At 36.7% G+C, this 16,141-nt stretch overlaps 1 protein-coding gene across 1 annotated transcript in view; it reads left to right on the forward strand.

Annotated features, from left to right (window-relative positions):
* fab1 (1-phosphatidylinositol 3-phosphate 5-kinase fab1) overlaps positions 1-16,141 on the forward strand; it is an 809,612-nt gene that overhangs the window by 188,989 nt on the left and 604,482 nt on the right. Inside the window, exons 11-12 of the mRNA XM_090380831.1 lie at positions 3,898-4,002; positions 9,963-10,089. Of these exons, the coding sequence (XP_090236957.1) occupies positions 3,898-4,002; positions 9,963-10,089 (232 nt within the window). The remainder of the gene's footprint in view (positions 1-3,897; positions 4,003-9,962; positions 10,090-16,141) is intronic.

Raw genomic sequence — 16,141 nt, forward strand, 5'->3', positions numbered from 1 at the left:
GAGAACAGTAAAACTTTTTTAACCATTATTCATATTTTTATGGATTGTCTGCTTTTTACCACTGCATGTTGTTTATGTTTTACAGATATTATCAATCTGGCAGAAACAATATGTCTGTTGTTTTTAACTTTTTACAGTCTGTTAATTTATACACACGTATTTGCATTTAAACTTTTATATTTTGATATTCATTTGCTTTCTTTGGCATGGTAACCTATTTAGAGGTTACCAAATATATTTTTGTGCGTTTTCTTTATCTCGGCTTGGTGTATTATGGTCTTAGTTGCCACAGTGCCATTAAGCGCCAACCAGCCCACTCGACCATCCCTTTATCCTTAGCATTAACTTGCTCTTTATGCCAGATTTCTCCAACTTGTACAGCAGTCTTTTATATGGAACAGTATATGTTCCATATAAAATATGCAAATTTTATATGGAAATTTGAAGAGTTTGAGAGAAGTTTTGAAGAGCCAGACTCACACTGTTTGTCCAAATCCTTGAAGAAAGGTCCCAGAGTTCAATCAGTGTGCCAACTTCAAGCAGTTAATTTAATTTTCCCTTTACTTTTCCATAACTTGTTCTTTTGGCTTGAAAGGGAATTGCTGATGGATTTTGTAGTGTGCTTTGCTTGTTGTCTCTTTGCAAAATCACCTTTAGCTGGACATATAGGCAAAGGGTATACATTGGAGTGGTTGTTATAAAGAGCATGAGAAGATAGGGTGTAAATTCAGTATTCTGGTCAGTTTATATGGGTTCTGGAAAACAGTTGATATCCTCAAAGGAAAAAAATAAAAGTACCCATCAAGCACTCTACTTCTCAACTCAATGCTAGAGCCCATGCTCGAGCAACAGACAATGCAACAACACCTTTAGTGACAGGAATCTCTGGTCCAACAGGAAATACCGGTTGTTAGTGACGCTGTTGTCAGGGGAAATGGGAAATATATTGTGTAAAATGCATCAGTGGAATAGGCCCAGGGTGTATGGCTGCCTGGGGATAAAGTTGATGACATTGTAGAGCAGCTGTCATCTTTTAAGGGCACAAAGGGTGATATTATTGTGCATGTTGGTACTAATGATATTAAAAGTAGCAGATCTGCTTTCAATTAACAAATACAGGGAAATGTTGAGAAAAAGTCACAAGTTAGGATTGAAATTGAAGGTGTCTGCAATCCTGCCCAAACAGGATAGGAGGATTGCAGGAGGAATACAAGATGAGCATTTTAAACGAGTTTGTCTTGAAGAGATCGTTCAAGGGTGCTCATGAAGTAGAATTTTTCTCACTGCTTGCTGTCTGCTTGTTAACAGGAGAAATTGTTTTTACAGATATGATACACTTGCTTGATATGTTTGCTGATGCTACCTTGGGAAACTGTTGGCCTGGTGGTCGGAGGGTGGAAATACATAGGCTAATAGTTTTGCAGCAGCAAGCAGAGGTGAAAGTGATTCTGTTGGGATATATGGTAGCCTGAAAAGCACTGTGTCAGAGTTTACAAGGCCTGCTGGGAGGCATCATATGACAAGCAAATATGTGGGTTGTGTTAGAGTTACTAAGAGCAAAAACAGGTGTAAGTATCAAGGGTCAGCAACCTGCAGCTCGCAAGCGGCATGCAGCTCTTTGAGCATGTAACTGTGGCTCTTTAACTTTTAGCCCACATGAAGCACAATTTGAAACGGAGTTAGAGGACTTAAAAATAAAGGACATGTGGATTGCAAGACTAAAATGCCTTAAAACTGAAATTGAGGATTTGGAGAGGCAAAAGGTTGCCCTGGCAATTCTACACAAATAGACAGTGATAGATGAGTTGAAAAAGCAAGACCAAATTGTGTTCAATGTGTGGAGTAGCTTACCGGACACGTATACAAATTTGAACATATCTGCATTTGGATTTCTCTCAGTTTTTGGTTCTACGAATTTCTGTGGGCAATATTTTCAAACATGAACTATATTAAAAATAAATCAAGAATCCGTCTGAACAGTGCGAGTCTCTCAGCATGTTTATAGATGAAAATTATGGCATACTTGTCTGATGTTGAGAGACTTGCTCAAGAAGTTCAGCAGCAAAAGTTGCATTAATTCATACCTAATTGGAGTTTTACGTTTTTTCAGTATGAATAAATAATATTTCAAAAAATATATATTTTTTACCCACTATTCCATTTCTTAAAAAACACCCCCACCCCTCCCAGCTTGAACTGAGGTGCAGCTCTTCAGATTCTCTCTCTTTTTTTAATTAGATCAAAAATGACACTTAATTCAGAAAAGGTTGCCAACCCCTGGGTTAAGTCAACAAATGCAGGCATAATAGGGATAGAAAAAATTCAATGTGAAAGTTCAAATAGAATTATATCTTTAACAAAAATTAAATTTTATTTCAAAAAATGCATAATTAGTGGTAAGGAACTGGTCTTTCAGCCTACAACTTGCTTATCACAACAACTATGCAGCCTTTGACCTACAACAGTTTATCTCTTTTAGCTACTGGCCTAAAAAAGTTGGATGCCACTGAGTTATATTAAAAGGTGGTAGAAAATGAAAAAGACCTGGGAGTAATTTTGCAGTCAGATATGAAGTTTTCTGAGCAATGCAGACAGGCTGCCAGGGCAGGTCATGGGGTTTTGTCAATGATATATAGGAATTTTGCTAGCAGGGAGAAGGAGGTGATTGTCCCTCTGTATAAGGCAATGGTCAGGCCACGCCTTGAGTACTGCATACAGGTCTGGAGGCCTCATTTTAGGAAGGATGTAGATTTACTCGAGCGTGTACAGAGAAGGGCAACAAGATTGGTGCGGGGATTTGAAGGGATCCTCTTACCAAGAGGATCCCTTAAGTTCTGCAAATTGCAGTGGCTGGAGACTAGGCACCTGCGCGGTGATCTGGTTGAGGTGTATAAGGCCTTGAATGGGTTGAGCACGCTGAATTCTGATGGGATCCTTCCACTTGTTCAGATTACGAACCTAAGGGGGCTAGTTAGTTAGTTAGTTATTTGGTTTTTAGGAGCATTAGCAACTAAGGCCATATTGCTCCGTGAATATGCGGTGGTCATTCCTGACCTTTCCGCATCCTCTGTATTTAGTGGTGACGGGATCGAACCCAGGTCTAATCAAGAAGCGTGTGCTATGCACTGCTTCTCTTTCCCACCTGGCTACGGAGGCGCCTCCCTAAGGGGGCATAAATTCAAATTAAGAAAAGACAGATGTAGAATAGATGTGCGGAAATTTGCCTTTAGCCAGCGGGTAGTTAATTGCTGGAACCAACTTCAATCTGTCGTTGTGGAAGTTGATAGGTTGAATAAATTTAAGGAGGAACTGGACAGGCATTTGGAGGGAATAGCTTGATTTTTTTTTTTTTTTTTGGCTGATGCTGCATAAGCTCATACACTTGCTTTCTTGCATCACATGCCACTACTACTACTACTACTACTTCTTATAAAGTACGATATAATATGACAATTAAGTAAATAAAATGGCAAAAGTTTTAAAAAAAAATTGAGTTATTTTGGATTCCAAAGTAATCCTCACAACATGCAGGTTCACCTATGAACACGCATGTGTTCTGCAGTAAACTCTTAATTTTGCTGGTCAACTTTTTTTTGATTTTTTTACACGTTGCCAAGGTTGGCCTTCTGGAAGGATTAATTTTCCTGTTAGTATTTTTTAGTGGTGGTAGTAGGGAGAACTTTTTTTATATATATAATACTTTATTTAGAACTTACAAATATGATATGAAAGCTCTAGTGTTGTTCTAGTATATGTTAGTTGTAAAACATTGTTTAAGAATACAAAACATTGTTTTATATCTCTTCAGGAATATTATTCATTACTTGGAAATTATTATTATTTTTTCTAGTATATATTCAAAGTTTATGTTATTGTTTATATATATATTTAATTAAGAATTAAATCCAGTAAAGGACTGCAAACCAGGTTTAATAGATGCAAGTAGTAGCCGAGACAGTGGAGAAAATATGAACACTTCTGCAGCTGGGCATTTTTTGAAAGGTAAGAATTTTAAGAATTTTGTACTTATACTTATCTGTAATACTTGTACTTATCTGTTCATGTCTTAAAATTTATATAACTTTATATATCTTGCAGTATTTGAACTATATGTATCATTTTATGCATAGAACTACTCAGTTTTTTATATGGAAAGTAAACTTAAATCTTATTTACATGCAATTATTTCAGTCTCTATTTACCACTAATGATTAGAAATTACCTTAATGTTTAGAAATATTATTCAGCAAAAAAGAAAAAGCTTACAAAAGTTCCAGTTACCAATTCAGAAAAAATGAGTCTTTCATTACAAACTTGATTTCTTAGGGATTTTAATTTCCCAGATATTGACTGGAATTTGTGGGTTGGTCACTCACACACTAGCAAAGGCTTTTGTGGATTTATTGGATGATTGTTTTCTACAGCAGCATGTTCGGGAGGCAACTAGAGGGAGTAATACTCTTGATCTGATTATCAGTAGTGATTCTTCATGCATCAAGAATCTGAAGATAAAGGAACCACTAGGTGGCAGTGATCACAGTGTGCTGAAGTGGGATTTACTCAAAGAGGTAACTACCATCAAGGGTAAAGGGAAGGGTTTTGCTTTCGTAAAGGTGACTACAGTGGTCTGAGACAGTATTTAAATTCTATACGGTGGAACCAACTGATGATGTTACCAACAGAAAATTCAAATTGGGAAGCATTCAAAGAATTAATCTTGGAAGCTACTAGGCTTTTCATACCAATAATGAAATATTGTTCAAGATTTAGGCCTAAATGGATGTCAGATGAACTAATTAGCCATGTGACAGAGAAGAAAAATGCATGGGATACATATAAATTAACATGTGACACAGAAGCCTATGATAGATATAAGCTGGTCTGTAACCAAGTTACAAAGGAGGTTAGGAAGGTGAAGGCAGATTACGAGAAATCTTTGGCAGTGATCACAGTGTGCTGATCACAGTGAAAAACAGCAAAGAGTTCTTTACTTATGTAAACTCTAGAAGGAAGGGGATGAATCAGATTGGTCCACTTGATATTGATGGTTCAACTGTTGATGATCCTGCTCAGGTAGCTAACAAACTAGATGAATATTTTGCATCAACATTCACACATGAGGACTTATTCAGGGAGGGGAATGCCAGAGGTGTATTCAACTCTGGCAGTAAGCTAGATAATCTTGTAATGACTGAGAGTAAAGTGGAAGAGAAATTGTTGAAGATAAAAACAAGAAAGTCATGGGATGGATGGAACTATCCAGTTATATTAAAGGAGGTGGCAAAGGAAGTAAGCAAACCCTTAGACATAATTATGAGAGCTTCCCTGGACTCATGGGAGGTACCCATGAACTGGAGATGTGCAAATGTGACCCCAATCCACAAAGGTAGATCAAAGGGGGAGACAGATAATTACAGACCTGTTAGTTTAACTTCTGTTCTAGGGAAATTAATGGAGGCACTGGTTAGAGAAGCATTGGAGGATGATCTAGACAAGACTTCAGTTATAGCTCAGACACAGCATGGGTTTGTTAAGGGGAAGTCTTGTCTGACCAATTTGATTGGATACTATGATGTAGTCACAAAGAGTAACCTTGATATCATATACTTGGATCTTAGAAAAGCCTTTGATACTGTTGCACATGGAAGACTGCTGCACAAATTGGAGCAGTGTGGCATTGGAGGCAAATTGCTGCTGTGGATAAAGGGATGGTTGAGTGGGAGAAGACAGAGAGTGGTAATCAATGGACACTGCTCTTCGTGGACTAATGTTATTAGTGGAGTCCGTCAGGGTTCAGTGTTGGGTCCATTGTTGTTTTCTGTATTTATAAATGATATTGTTTGTTTGTTTGTTATTTGGTTTTTAGGAGCATTAGCAACTAAGGCCATATTGCTCCGGAATATGCGGTGGTCATTCCCTAACCTTTCTGCATCCTCTGTATTTGATGGTGATGGGCTCGAACCCCGGCCTAATCAAGAAGCGTGTGCTACGCACTGCTGCTCCTTCCCACCTGGCTACGGAGGCACCTTATAAATGATATTGATGATGGTATATCAGGCTTAATGTTCAAGTTTGCAGACGATACAAAGGTTGGCAGGGTTGTTAATGACACTAATGACAATGCACTGTTGCAACAGGATCTAGAAAGGTTGAGCAGATGGGCTGAGAGGTGGCAAATGAAGTTTAACATTGACAAATGCAAAGTACTACATATGGGAAGCAGTAATCCCAGAGTAACGTATCAACTCTTTGATACCGCACTGACAGTGGTAGAGAATGAAAAAGACCCGGGGGTAATTGTGCAGGTAAATATGAAGTTTTCTGAACAGTGCAAACAGTCTGCAAGAGTAGCTCATGGTGTCTTGTCGGTGATATACAGGAATTTTTCTAACAGGGATAAAGAGGTGATTATCCCCTTGTATAAGGCAATGGTCAATCCACACCTTGAGTATTGTATACAGGTCTGGAGGCCTCATTTTAAAAAGGATGCAGAGCTGTTGGAACAAGTACAAAGAAGGCAACAAAATTTGTGAATGGAACAAAGGGTTTCTCTTATGAAGAAAGGCTTAAGTTTTGCAAATTACAGTGTCTGGAGACTAGGCACCTGCGAGGTGATTTGATTGAGGTGTATAAAGGCTTGAATGTTTTGAGCATGCTCAATGCAGATGGGATTCTTCCTCTTGCTCAGAATAATTGCCTGAGAGGGCATAAATTCAAATTGAGGAATGATGGTTGTAGTATAGATGTGCGGAAGTTTGCCTTTAGCCAATGAGTGGTTGATTGGTGGAAAAAACTTCCATCTGTCGTTGTAGCTTAAATAGATTCAAGGCAGAACTTGACAAACATTTGGAGCGAGTGGATGGGTGAAATAAGGGTGGTTTTTTTTTTTTTTTTTTTGGCTGATGCTGTATAAGCTTGCTTTCTTGCATCATGTTCCTTTGATAATGCTAATGTAATAATGATTTTAGAAATTGCTGTGGACAGTTTAAAAACTTTATTTTTAAAAATAATTTTTTTTCCCCAGAATTTTAGAAAAAAATCACTTGAACATAATGCCCTGAGAGATTCTAAACCTCTCAGGCAGTTGATGATAAAAAGACTTAAAACTATGAAGTAAAACAATCGTTGGGGGAGGGGCGTTATGGTCCACATTTAAAGAAATTTAACTAACACTAGGGTACTGAGTGTAATCAGAAAGTACAGATTTGCCTCAAGGTTACAATACTGTAGTTGCTATAAAATCCCTGTGCTAGATGGCAATAGAATGTATTCTTCTGAATGAATTGCTCTTCCTTTTAAAACCTTTTAATGTCTTAGAAGTAGTGATTATTAATGAAGGCCATGTGTAGTGTTTCCTGAGATTTGAGGTTTCATGGAATGACTGTTTTGGATAATAAGGTGGGAATCTTATTTAGATCATGCTGAAGCTTTGTGTTATGCAAATTTTGAACATGCTGCCAAATTTTTGCCTCATCTGCTGACTGATAAGCAAAAGCAGATGTGGTAAATATAAAGGTTTGTCATTTTACCCAAGTGAAGATGAATGAGGTATTCTTATAGAATCCTATTCTAGCAAGATCATCAACTCATTTTCATTAAAGGTTAAATGGTATTCTTAATTATGCCTTCACTAGTAATCTCTACAGCTGGAGTTTTGATATAAAATGCCCACATGAAGCCCAGATTTAAATCCCTGACTTTTTTTTTTCTCTACAGTGCAGTCTTGTAAGATGGGATGGTGTCTACAAAACCTAGCCTTTGAACTTATTAAAACTGAAACGTGCAACTAGAAGTTTAGTTTTTCGGTATTAATTCATTAAAAGCTATGAATAATTCTGTTTTTCAACTATCATTAACAAATTGAAAATGAATGTGGCCTTATCATGAATTTGAAGCTATGGAATTTTCTCCAAACAGATTTTGCAATATTTTGTATTTCTTTGAGGTAGTAAATAAATATACATTTATAAAATTTTAATTTACCCCAAGGAATTTTATTCTTGCCCTGTACTTTGACAGCAAACTTGTAATAGCTTCATCAGTATCATTTAATGAATATCACTAACATAAAATTGTGCATGCTGCCTCTTTTTGCTTGCATTTTTATGACCAGCTTAGATGTTTTAGCTGAAAGTATCATTTTATGCAATACCAAAAAATAAAATAAAATTTCTAAACTTTGTTATCAATAGGAGAGGGCAGGAAGCTTTTAACTCTTGTTTACAGACTTTTGACTCTGTCAGCAGTGTGAAACTAATATGAAAGATGGCTGTAATGGGTTAGTGGAGTAGCCATCCCATACACTTGTTTTCTTTGAAAATAAAAAATTAATTTTAAAATTGAAATAGATTTTAGAATAATAAATTTTAAAAATTTGAAATCAATTTTCTTTCTAAATTTTGGGGAAGGTGGGTACTGTCCCCACGCCATATCATTTGCATTGCATTGAAAATGAAAAACAACCTGCAAGGCAAAGTTTATGTTATGGCTAACTGAACAAACATGAAAATCTTTTCCCCAAGTATTTATACAACTGTATTCATTACTTATAACCTTTCAGTTATGCACTGTATGACTGTTTAATATTTTGCTAGGTAAAACAAACAATTATATATTCTGCTGAAGGTGTACAAACACAGCTACAGAGAACATTCCTGATTGCTACTTCCCAGCAATGTTAAGTAAGACAGTTCACAGTTCGAGTGATAGTACTGTACAGGAGATATTTGTATTGTTCAGAAAACTGAAAATTGACTTGTTTCTTATTCAAACCTTGTTGGATAAATGGTTTTATATCTGTATTTTTTTGCTAACCAAGGCTACAAATTCTGAATAAAGTGTACTGTAATGTGTTTTCTCCTCTGGAGTGATTAGTTTTGTTTGTTTTTGTTTTTTTTTTTTTTTGTATTGATTTTAGGACAGTGGAAGTTATTTGTCAAAAAAAAAAAAAAAAAAATCCATTATGTAGGGAGATATTACTAAAACAATTTTGATGGTTAATAGCTACAGTAATTTCATTGTGTCTCAGCTCTAGGAGATAAAAGAATAAAGAAAAATTTAATACTATATTTCATAGCATTAATAGTAAGTTAATCATTTAGAAAATTTGGCAGAAAGATGGTAGATGAACTGCTTATATATTCTCCATTTACCTGTGCTCTGGTTCCGACATTTATTTTGAGAACTTGTGTTTCAGTTTTATTAAAATTTCTGAACTTGTGTTCCAAAAACTAGCAATCTCCATTTCCCGAAGTTGCTAGTTTTGGATACTGCACTTTTAATAACTTTAAACCCGAAATGGAAATTAAATAGATTTTAAACAGATATGGATTTTATATGTAGAAAGAGACATATATATAGGAATGAGAAAATATATGCACGCACACACAAGCACACACAATCCCCTGTTTAAACATAGCATTACACATGAAATGTATTTTTCGGAAATATAGTGAAGAAGAATTGTGAAAGAGACACAGACTGTACTAACAAGAAATAATCCATATTATGTTGTTATTGTATGTTTTACGGCGCAATGGCAGCTATAGGCCATTATGCACCATCCATATTATGAATACCAGAGAGTAGTCAGGTATTCCACCGTGAAGAAGCTTGAACAAACAAAAATAATTTGGCAGTGGAAATTTGTTTATTCCATTAATTTATTTTCATTTAAACTTTCCTTGAATTTCCAGTTGTTGTGGGAATTGATGTTTTTAAAAACTGGCACATTTTTGTTAGCTGTTATTATTAATGATGCTTCTATTATGTTACTATTAATGAATTAGTAAATGTATAGTAATTTCATTAATAATTTAATAGTAGTTGATAGTGATTATTTAATGATAATCTCATTAGTGTAACATATGTTGCAGGTATTTTTCAGTCACCTTACAAGTATTCTATTTCACACTTGTTATTTCTTCAATAAGTTTATCATAAATTTCCAATTCATGTGACAGTTTTGGCAGCTCTGAATATGCCTACAGATGGACAAGTGTGTGAGCAGATGATCATGTCTCAGGGTTGGCATAATGTACAACAACTAAGAGAAGATAATGGAGAAAAGCTTGCATTTGAAAGGTTGAAGTAAGTGTTTATAATGGATTTTAATAGTCTATACTTTTGATCTTAATAAACAGCAGCCTCTCAATAAACAACTTCTTAATTAAGTAAATCACCTCTGAGAGGTAAGTTAAGTTATTTCATAAATATTTTCTATTTATGAAAATATATAGAAAATATATATTCTCCCTTGGTCCTTGAAGTTGTCACATTCTCTCAGATATGCCAGACAAGCTGTACTTGCTACCTGGGAGTCTAAAACGCTGATGGAACTGATATTCGGGTGACACTCAAGTCAAGTGGACCAAATTTCGGTGAAATCCGTCCCACCTGCATTGTCGGTGGGGCGGAGTGAGAGCGTACACGTTGGGACCCGAAAGATGGTGAACTATGCCTGGGCAGGACGAAGCCAGAGGAAACTCTGGTGGAGGTCCGCAGCGGTTCTGACGTGCAAATCGATCGTCAGACCCGGGTATAGGGGCGAAAGACTAATCGAACCATCTAGTAGCTGGTTCCCTCCGAAGTTTCCCTCAGGATAGCTGGCGCTCGAGGGAATCAGTCTCATCCGGTAAAGCGAATGATTAGAGGCCTTGGGGCCGAAACGACCTCAACCTATTCTCAAACTTTAAATGGGTGAGAAGTCCAGCTTGCTTGACTCGAAGCCCGGACGAAAGGATGTGAGTGCCCAGTGGGCCACTTTTGGTAAGCAGAACTGACGCTGTGGGATGATTTTCCCCACTCTTTTCCTCTGTGAGAGCCAAATCCTCTGCTTGCACCTTCATGATGGTGGGACTGTTAGTAATCCTGGGTATAACCTCCATGCACAAGCACACTGTGGGTGACCACCCAGGTGTGAACCAAAGTAAGCAGGAGTTGAGGTGTGGTGCCCACACCACATTGAGAAATGCCACCCATCTGTGTTACCAGGCAATACTAGGTGGTAGATGACTCATCATCTGGTGCAATACCACCACTTTGCTTATTGGAGGCTTGAAGTGGTGGAACCCATGTTTGGTCTCCAGAGCTAAGTTCTGGTCAACCCTTCCCCATCTCTTCCATCATGCAGTATGACTGATGACTTTTGAGGTTATGATGGACATCATGGCAAGATCCTCTTCTTTACATTTCAAGGGTACAGCTCTAAAATGGTGTTCGCATGCTGGCCGCTAGTTAGTACACTGGACCGAACCTAATGATAACTCTCTAGGAGGCTTCCGGATCAGTTATTGTATAATCTTGCTACCTCTACTCTGCCAGATAGTGACAGGAGGGAATCCGAGAAGTGTTTATGCTGGGGGCATTGTCAAGGCCACGTTATGTCAAGGATCTGGGTATATTTTTACCATACGTACGCCATATCCAAAAATTTTGTTATTTCATACAGAATGCCCCCCCCCCCCAACTTTTTCTTACTATTGAATTGAATACACCATGAATTGTCAAACTAGTAAAGTAAGCTTATCTGCAAAAAGATCTAAACCTCCCAAACACTTCCTAGTTGATTTCACAAATATACGTGGTCTCAGTTATAATCTCAACAATGTCCATTTCCACTTGTAGTCTGCCAAATCCCATGTATTCTTTCTGACAGAAAAAGTACATGAGATTTCTAGTCACACCGACCCAGCTGGTCGAGATGCCGAGGCTTTTGCAATTACTAATGACCCTGCACAGATTGTTCATTTACCCACAAGAATACCGGACTATCCTAACCATACAGCCAACACACTTGATATTTTTCTCACAAAGAACCCTTCTAAGTACACGGGTGAAGTGAGTGGTCCTTTAAGCACCTCAGATCACAACTTGGTTAATGTCACTGCTCCAGTGGAGCCTTTATCTCATGGCTATTCCTAACCTCATGTTGTTTGGTATTATAAGAATGCAAAATGGGATGACTGGCGAGATTTCTTTTCTTATTTTCCTTGGTCAGATTTCTGTTTCAAAACTTCTGATGTCAACGTTTGCTCTGATCGTGTCAGTGTAATTATTCTTGTAGGAATGGAATCCTTTATTCCACACTCCAATTTAAAATCTCATCCTTTATCTAAACCTTGGTTTTCCAATAAATGTGCAAAGCTGTTCAAGAGAAGAATGTTGCATATCTTAATTGGCTTGTTTCCAAGTCTTCATTTTCATTTTCTGCCTACACCAAAGCTTGCAACAATTGTAAAGCAGTTATTAATCAGTCCAAACTAGATTTTGAACAGGCTAGAAGTAGAAAACTTGCTTCTTGCCCTAATGCCAAGCATTCTGGTCTCTTGTCAAAGCTATTGGATGCAAATTTTGCCCATCTCTGCTCCCACCTCTGTCAAAACCAGATGGTTCTGTTGTCACTTCAACCAAGGATAAAGTTGACCTACTAGCATCCCGTTTTTATTCCAACTCATGTATTAATGATCTTAATGCAACAACTCCCACCATTCCCAATACGCTCCATTCAATGCCTCCTGTGGCCTTCCGTCAGAAGGATTTTGACGAATCTTGATGCTAAGAAAGCTCCAGGTTCTGATGGTATTTCTCCACTTGTTCTCAAAACCTGTGCTCCGGAACTTACTCCTGTTCTTTGCCGCCTTTTTTCACTTTCTTATTCCAAAGGTGTTTTTCCTTCTGTTTGGAAATTTGCTCATATCCAGCTAGTTCCTAAAAAAGGGTGACAAATCCCTCCCATCCAATTATCGTCCCATTAAAATTACTTCTACCCTTTCTAAAGTAATGGAGAAATCAATTAACCGCCAACTCTTAAACTACCTAGAAACCTTCCATCTTATCAACGATCGCCAGTATTGATTCTGTCACTGTCAATCCACTGGTGATATTCTGTCTTATGTTACCCATTTATTCACAAATTCAATAGAAAAGTTCACTGAAACACAAGCAGTTGCTCTTGACATCTCAAAGGTTTTCGATCATATTTGGCATAAAGGTCTTCTAAACAAGCTTCCATCTTATGGTTTGCCAACTGTTTTTAGTAATTGGTTATCCAGTTTTCTCTCTGATCACTCACTGAGGGTGATGGTAGATGACTCTCTGTCTTCTAACTTCTCCATTAATGCTGGTGTTCCCCAAAGTTCGGTTCTTTTCCCCACTCTTTTCCTCTTGTATATTAAGGACCTTCTTCCATTGACCAGAAATCCTATTCATAGTTTTGCTGATGATAGCACATTACATTCCACTTTCCAATGTGAGAAACCTTGCCCTGCTCAATCAGCTTCAACTTGTTGAATTTCCACTATCAATTCCTTAAATGCCGATCTCCAGGTAATTGTACAGTTTTGCAAAGACAACTTAGTTGATTTCAATCCTTCTAAAACTCAGTCTTGTCTTATATCTCGCAAAAAGGATTCTTCTGTTCCTATGCTTATCTTTGGTGAGACTCCGACTTCTAGGCAAAATGATACATCTCTTTTGGAGATTACCGTGACTTCTAATCTCTCTTGGCACAAGCACATTACAAATATTGCTTCCTCTGCATCTAAAAAACTTGGCTTTCTCTTTCGCTCTTGACGTTACTTTTCTTCCAAATAGCTGTTCACTCTGTACAAATCGCTAATCCGCTCTACCATGGAATATTGTTCCCACATCTGGGGCAGTGCCCCCAAAACCCCTCTCAGGCTAGATTCCATTCGGAAGAGGGCAGTTGGGTTAATTGATGACTCATCTCTAACAGAATCTCTCCACTCGCTGTCTCATACACGTACTGTTGCTGCTGCATACCTTTTCTACAGATACTTCCATGGGCACTGTTCTTCTGAATTGGTTTCTGTAATTCATGCTCTCTCTGTTAAAACAGTCCGAACACATGCCGCCACCAGCCAACATCCATTTACTGTCCAACTTCAAACTCACAGAACTAACTTTTCATCTTCCTCGTTTATCCATTCAACTGCTGTTTTCTGGAACAACCTTCCTTCATACGTATTTCCTGAAAATTACAGTATACAGAAGTTCAAGTGTAATGTCAACAACCATCTTCCCAACCTCCAACCTAAGCATGGTACTAAGTACTATAGGTTCTTATACCCCTCGTTTGGGGTTTTCATAAAAAAAAAATAAATATATATATATAATGTCGGTGTGAAAACACCATAGACAACTCTTAAAGGAAAAACTACAATAGTAGCGTAAAGGGCATCATTTCAACTGTATTTCATATTGTGCTCATCGTTCACAACAAGTTACCATGTATTGCACTACCTCGAATAAATAAAGCTTCACTAATAGTGAAGACTATTGTTACTTATTCTCAGTAGGAACCACTACCCGGACAGCACTGCTTTCAAGGCTTATTGGCCTTTCATTGGTGGGTTGGTGGGCAGGCACCCTGGTATTGCAAACATGACAGCCCAGTTGTGAAGATAATCTCACAATATGAGAGATGCCGAAAGGTGTACGTGATAATGTTTGAGTAAGACTAAATGCAACTGGGCATAATATTTTTATGAGTTATAATTATCTATATAATATCAGTGTAAAAACACCATAGAAACTCTTAAAGGAAAAACTACAATAGTAGTGTAAAGGGCATCATTTCAACTGTATCTTATATTGTGCTCATTACTTAAACATTATCATCTACACCTATTGGCATCTCTCACTGTGATTATCTTCAAAACTGGGTTGTCATGTTTGCAATACCAGGGTGCCTGCCCACCCACCGATGAAAGGCCAACAAGCCTTGAAATGGTGCTGTCAGGGTGGTGGTGCCCACTGTGATAATTAACAACAGTCTTTTCTATTAGTGAAGCATTATTTATTTGAGCTAGTGCAAAACATGTTAACTTGTTTTGAAGGATAAGCACAATATGAGATACTGTACAGTTGAAACAATGGCCTTTACACTGCTATTGCAGTTTTTCCTTTAAGAGATGTCTATGGTGTATTTACACTGATATTATATAGATAATTGTAACTCTTAAAAATATTATGCCCAGCTGCATTTAGTCTTACTTAAATAAATATGTTCTGTATTTTAATAAATGCAGAAAATGTATATTAAATTTATTAATTAATTTTACTTTACATCGATTTTATTAATTAAATGAAATTGTATTGATAAAAATGATATATTATTTTAAATAATTACTAATATATTTAATTTTACTCAAATGCACATTGTTGATGATATCGCATTATAAATGTCCATAGAAGGAAGGAATGCATGGTTCTTGCATACCACCACAAAAATGCAAGAACTTTCTGTACCACTTGGCTAGAGAATAATTTTTAGAAGCTATTTACTTCAAAAGCTCTTGTTATACCAATGTACTGAGCTTGTGCTCTGATTCAGCAAAAGCAGAGGTTGCATGACAATAGGTCTGTAAAAGTTCTACTGTAAAATATGCCTGCTAGTTTAAATGAAGTGTCAGTTCATGCAATACAATATGCATAGCATACAAGGATGATGTGAAATTTTTTTTTTTTTGTTTTTTAATTGGTTGGACTATCTTAAAACTAAATTAAATACAAAGACAATGTGGTTATGTCTCAGGGCTATTGTATAACAATATTCTTTTTACAGGGACAAAATTTCATATTTTGTAATAACCAGGTTTGTTGTAATGAGGTCTGCCAAAAGTGTCAAAATTAAATTGTAATTTTTTTTGGTACATATATATCTAAGAATAAAAAAGAAATAATAATAACAAAATTAAATTCAATTAGATAAATTAAATGATAAATTAAATTAATAAAATAATAACAAAAGCCTTGTCTAATAATAATAATAGACATTTTGTTTTGATTTTCTTTTATTATGATATAAACAAAGAGAAAAGAAGCATCATAATTGAAATGAAAGTATGTTATATGTAATTAGTATCACAAGCTAGTAAAAGAATTCATCCACTTTAACAAACTCCTCAAATTTGCCAACAAAATCCATATGCTCTTTCAAATTTCCCCATTCCTCATTGTTGCTATCACATTTGTCTGTTGGACCATGTTTTTCAATAATATTCTCTCTAAAGCCACTCTTTCTGATGCAGTTGATTGTTACACTCGATGCAGTACTGTTCCAAACAATAATAAGATTATGGATAGCATCCAAGACATTCCACTTTGGCTGCAAATTGTT

This window comes from Mastigoproctus giganteus, chromosome 9 (assembly GCF_048544385.1).
Source record: "Mastigoproctus giganteus isolate SK-2022 chromosome 9, ASM4854438v1, whole genome shotgun sequence".
NCBI classification, from domain to species: Eukaryota; Metazoa; Arthropoda; class Arachnida; order Uropygi; family Thelyphonidae; genus Mastigoproctus; species Mastigoproctus giganteus.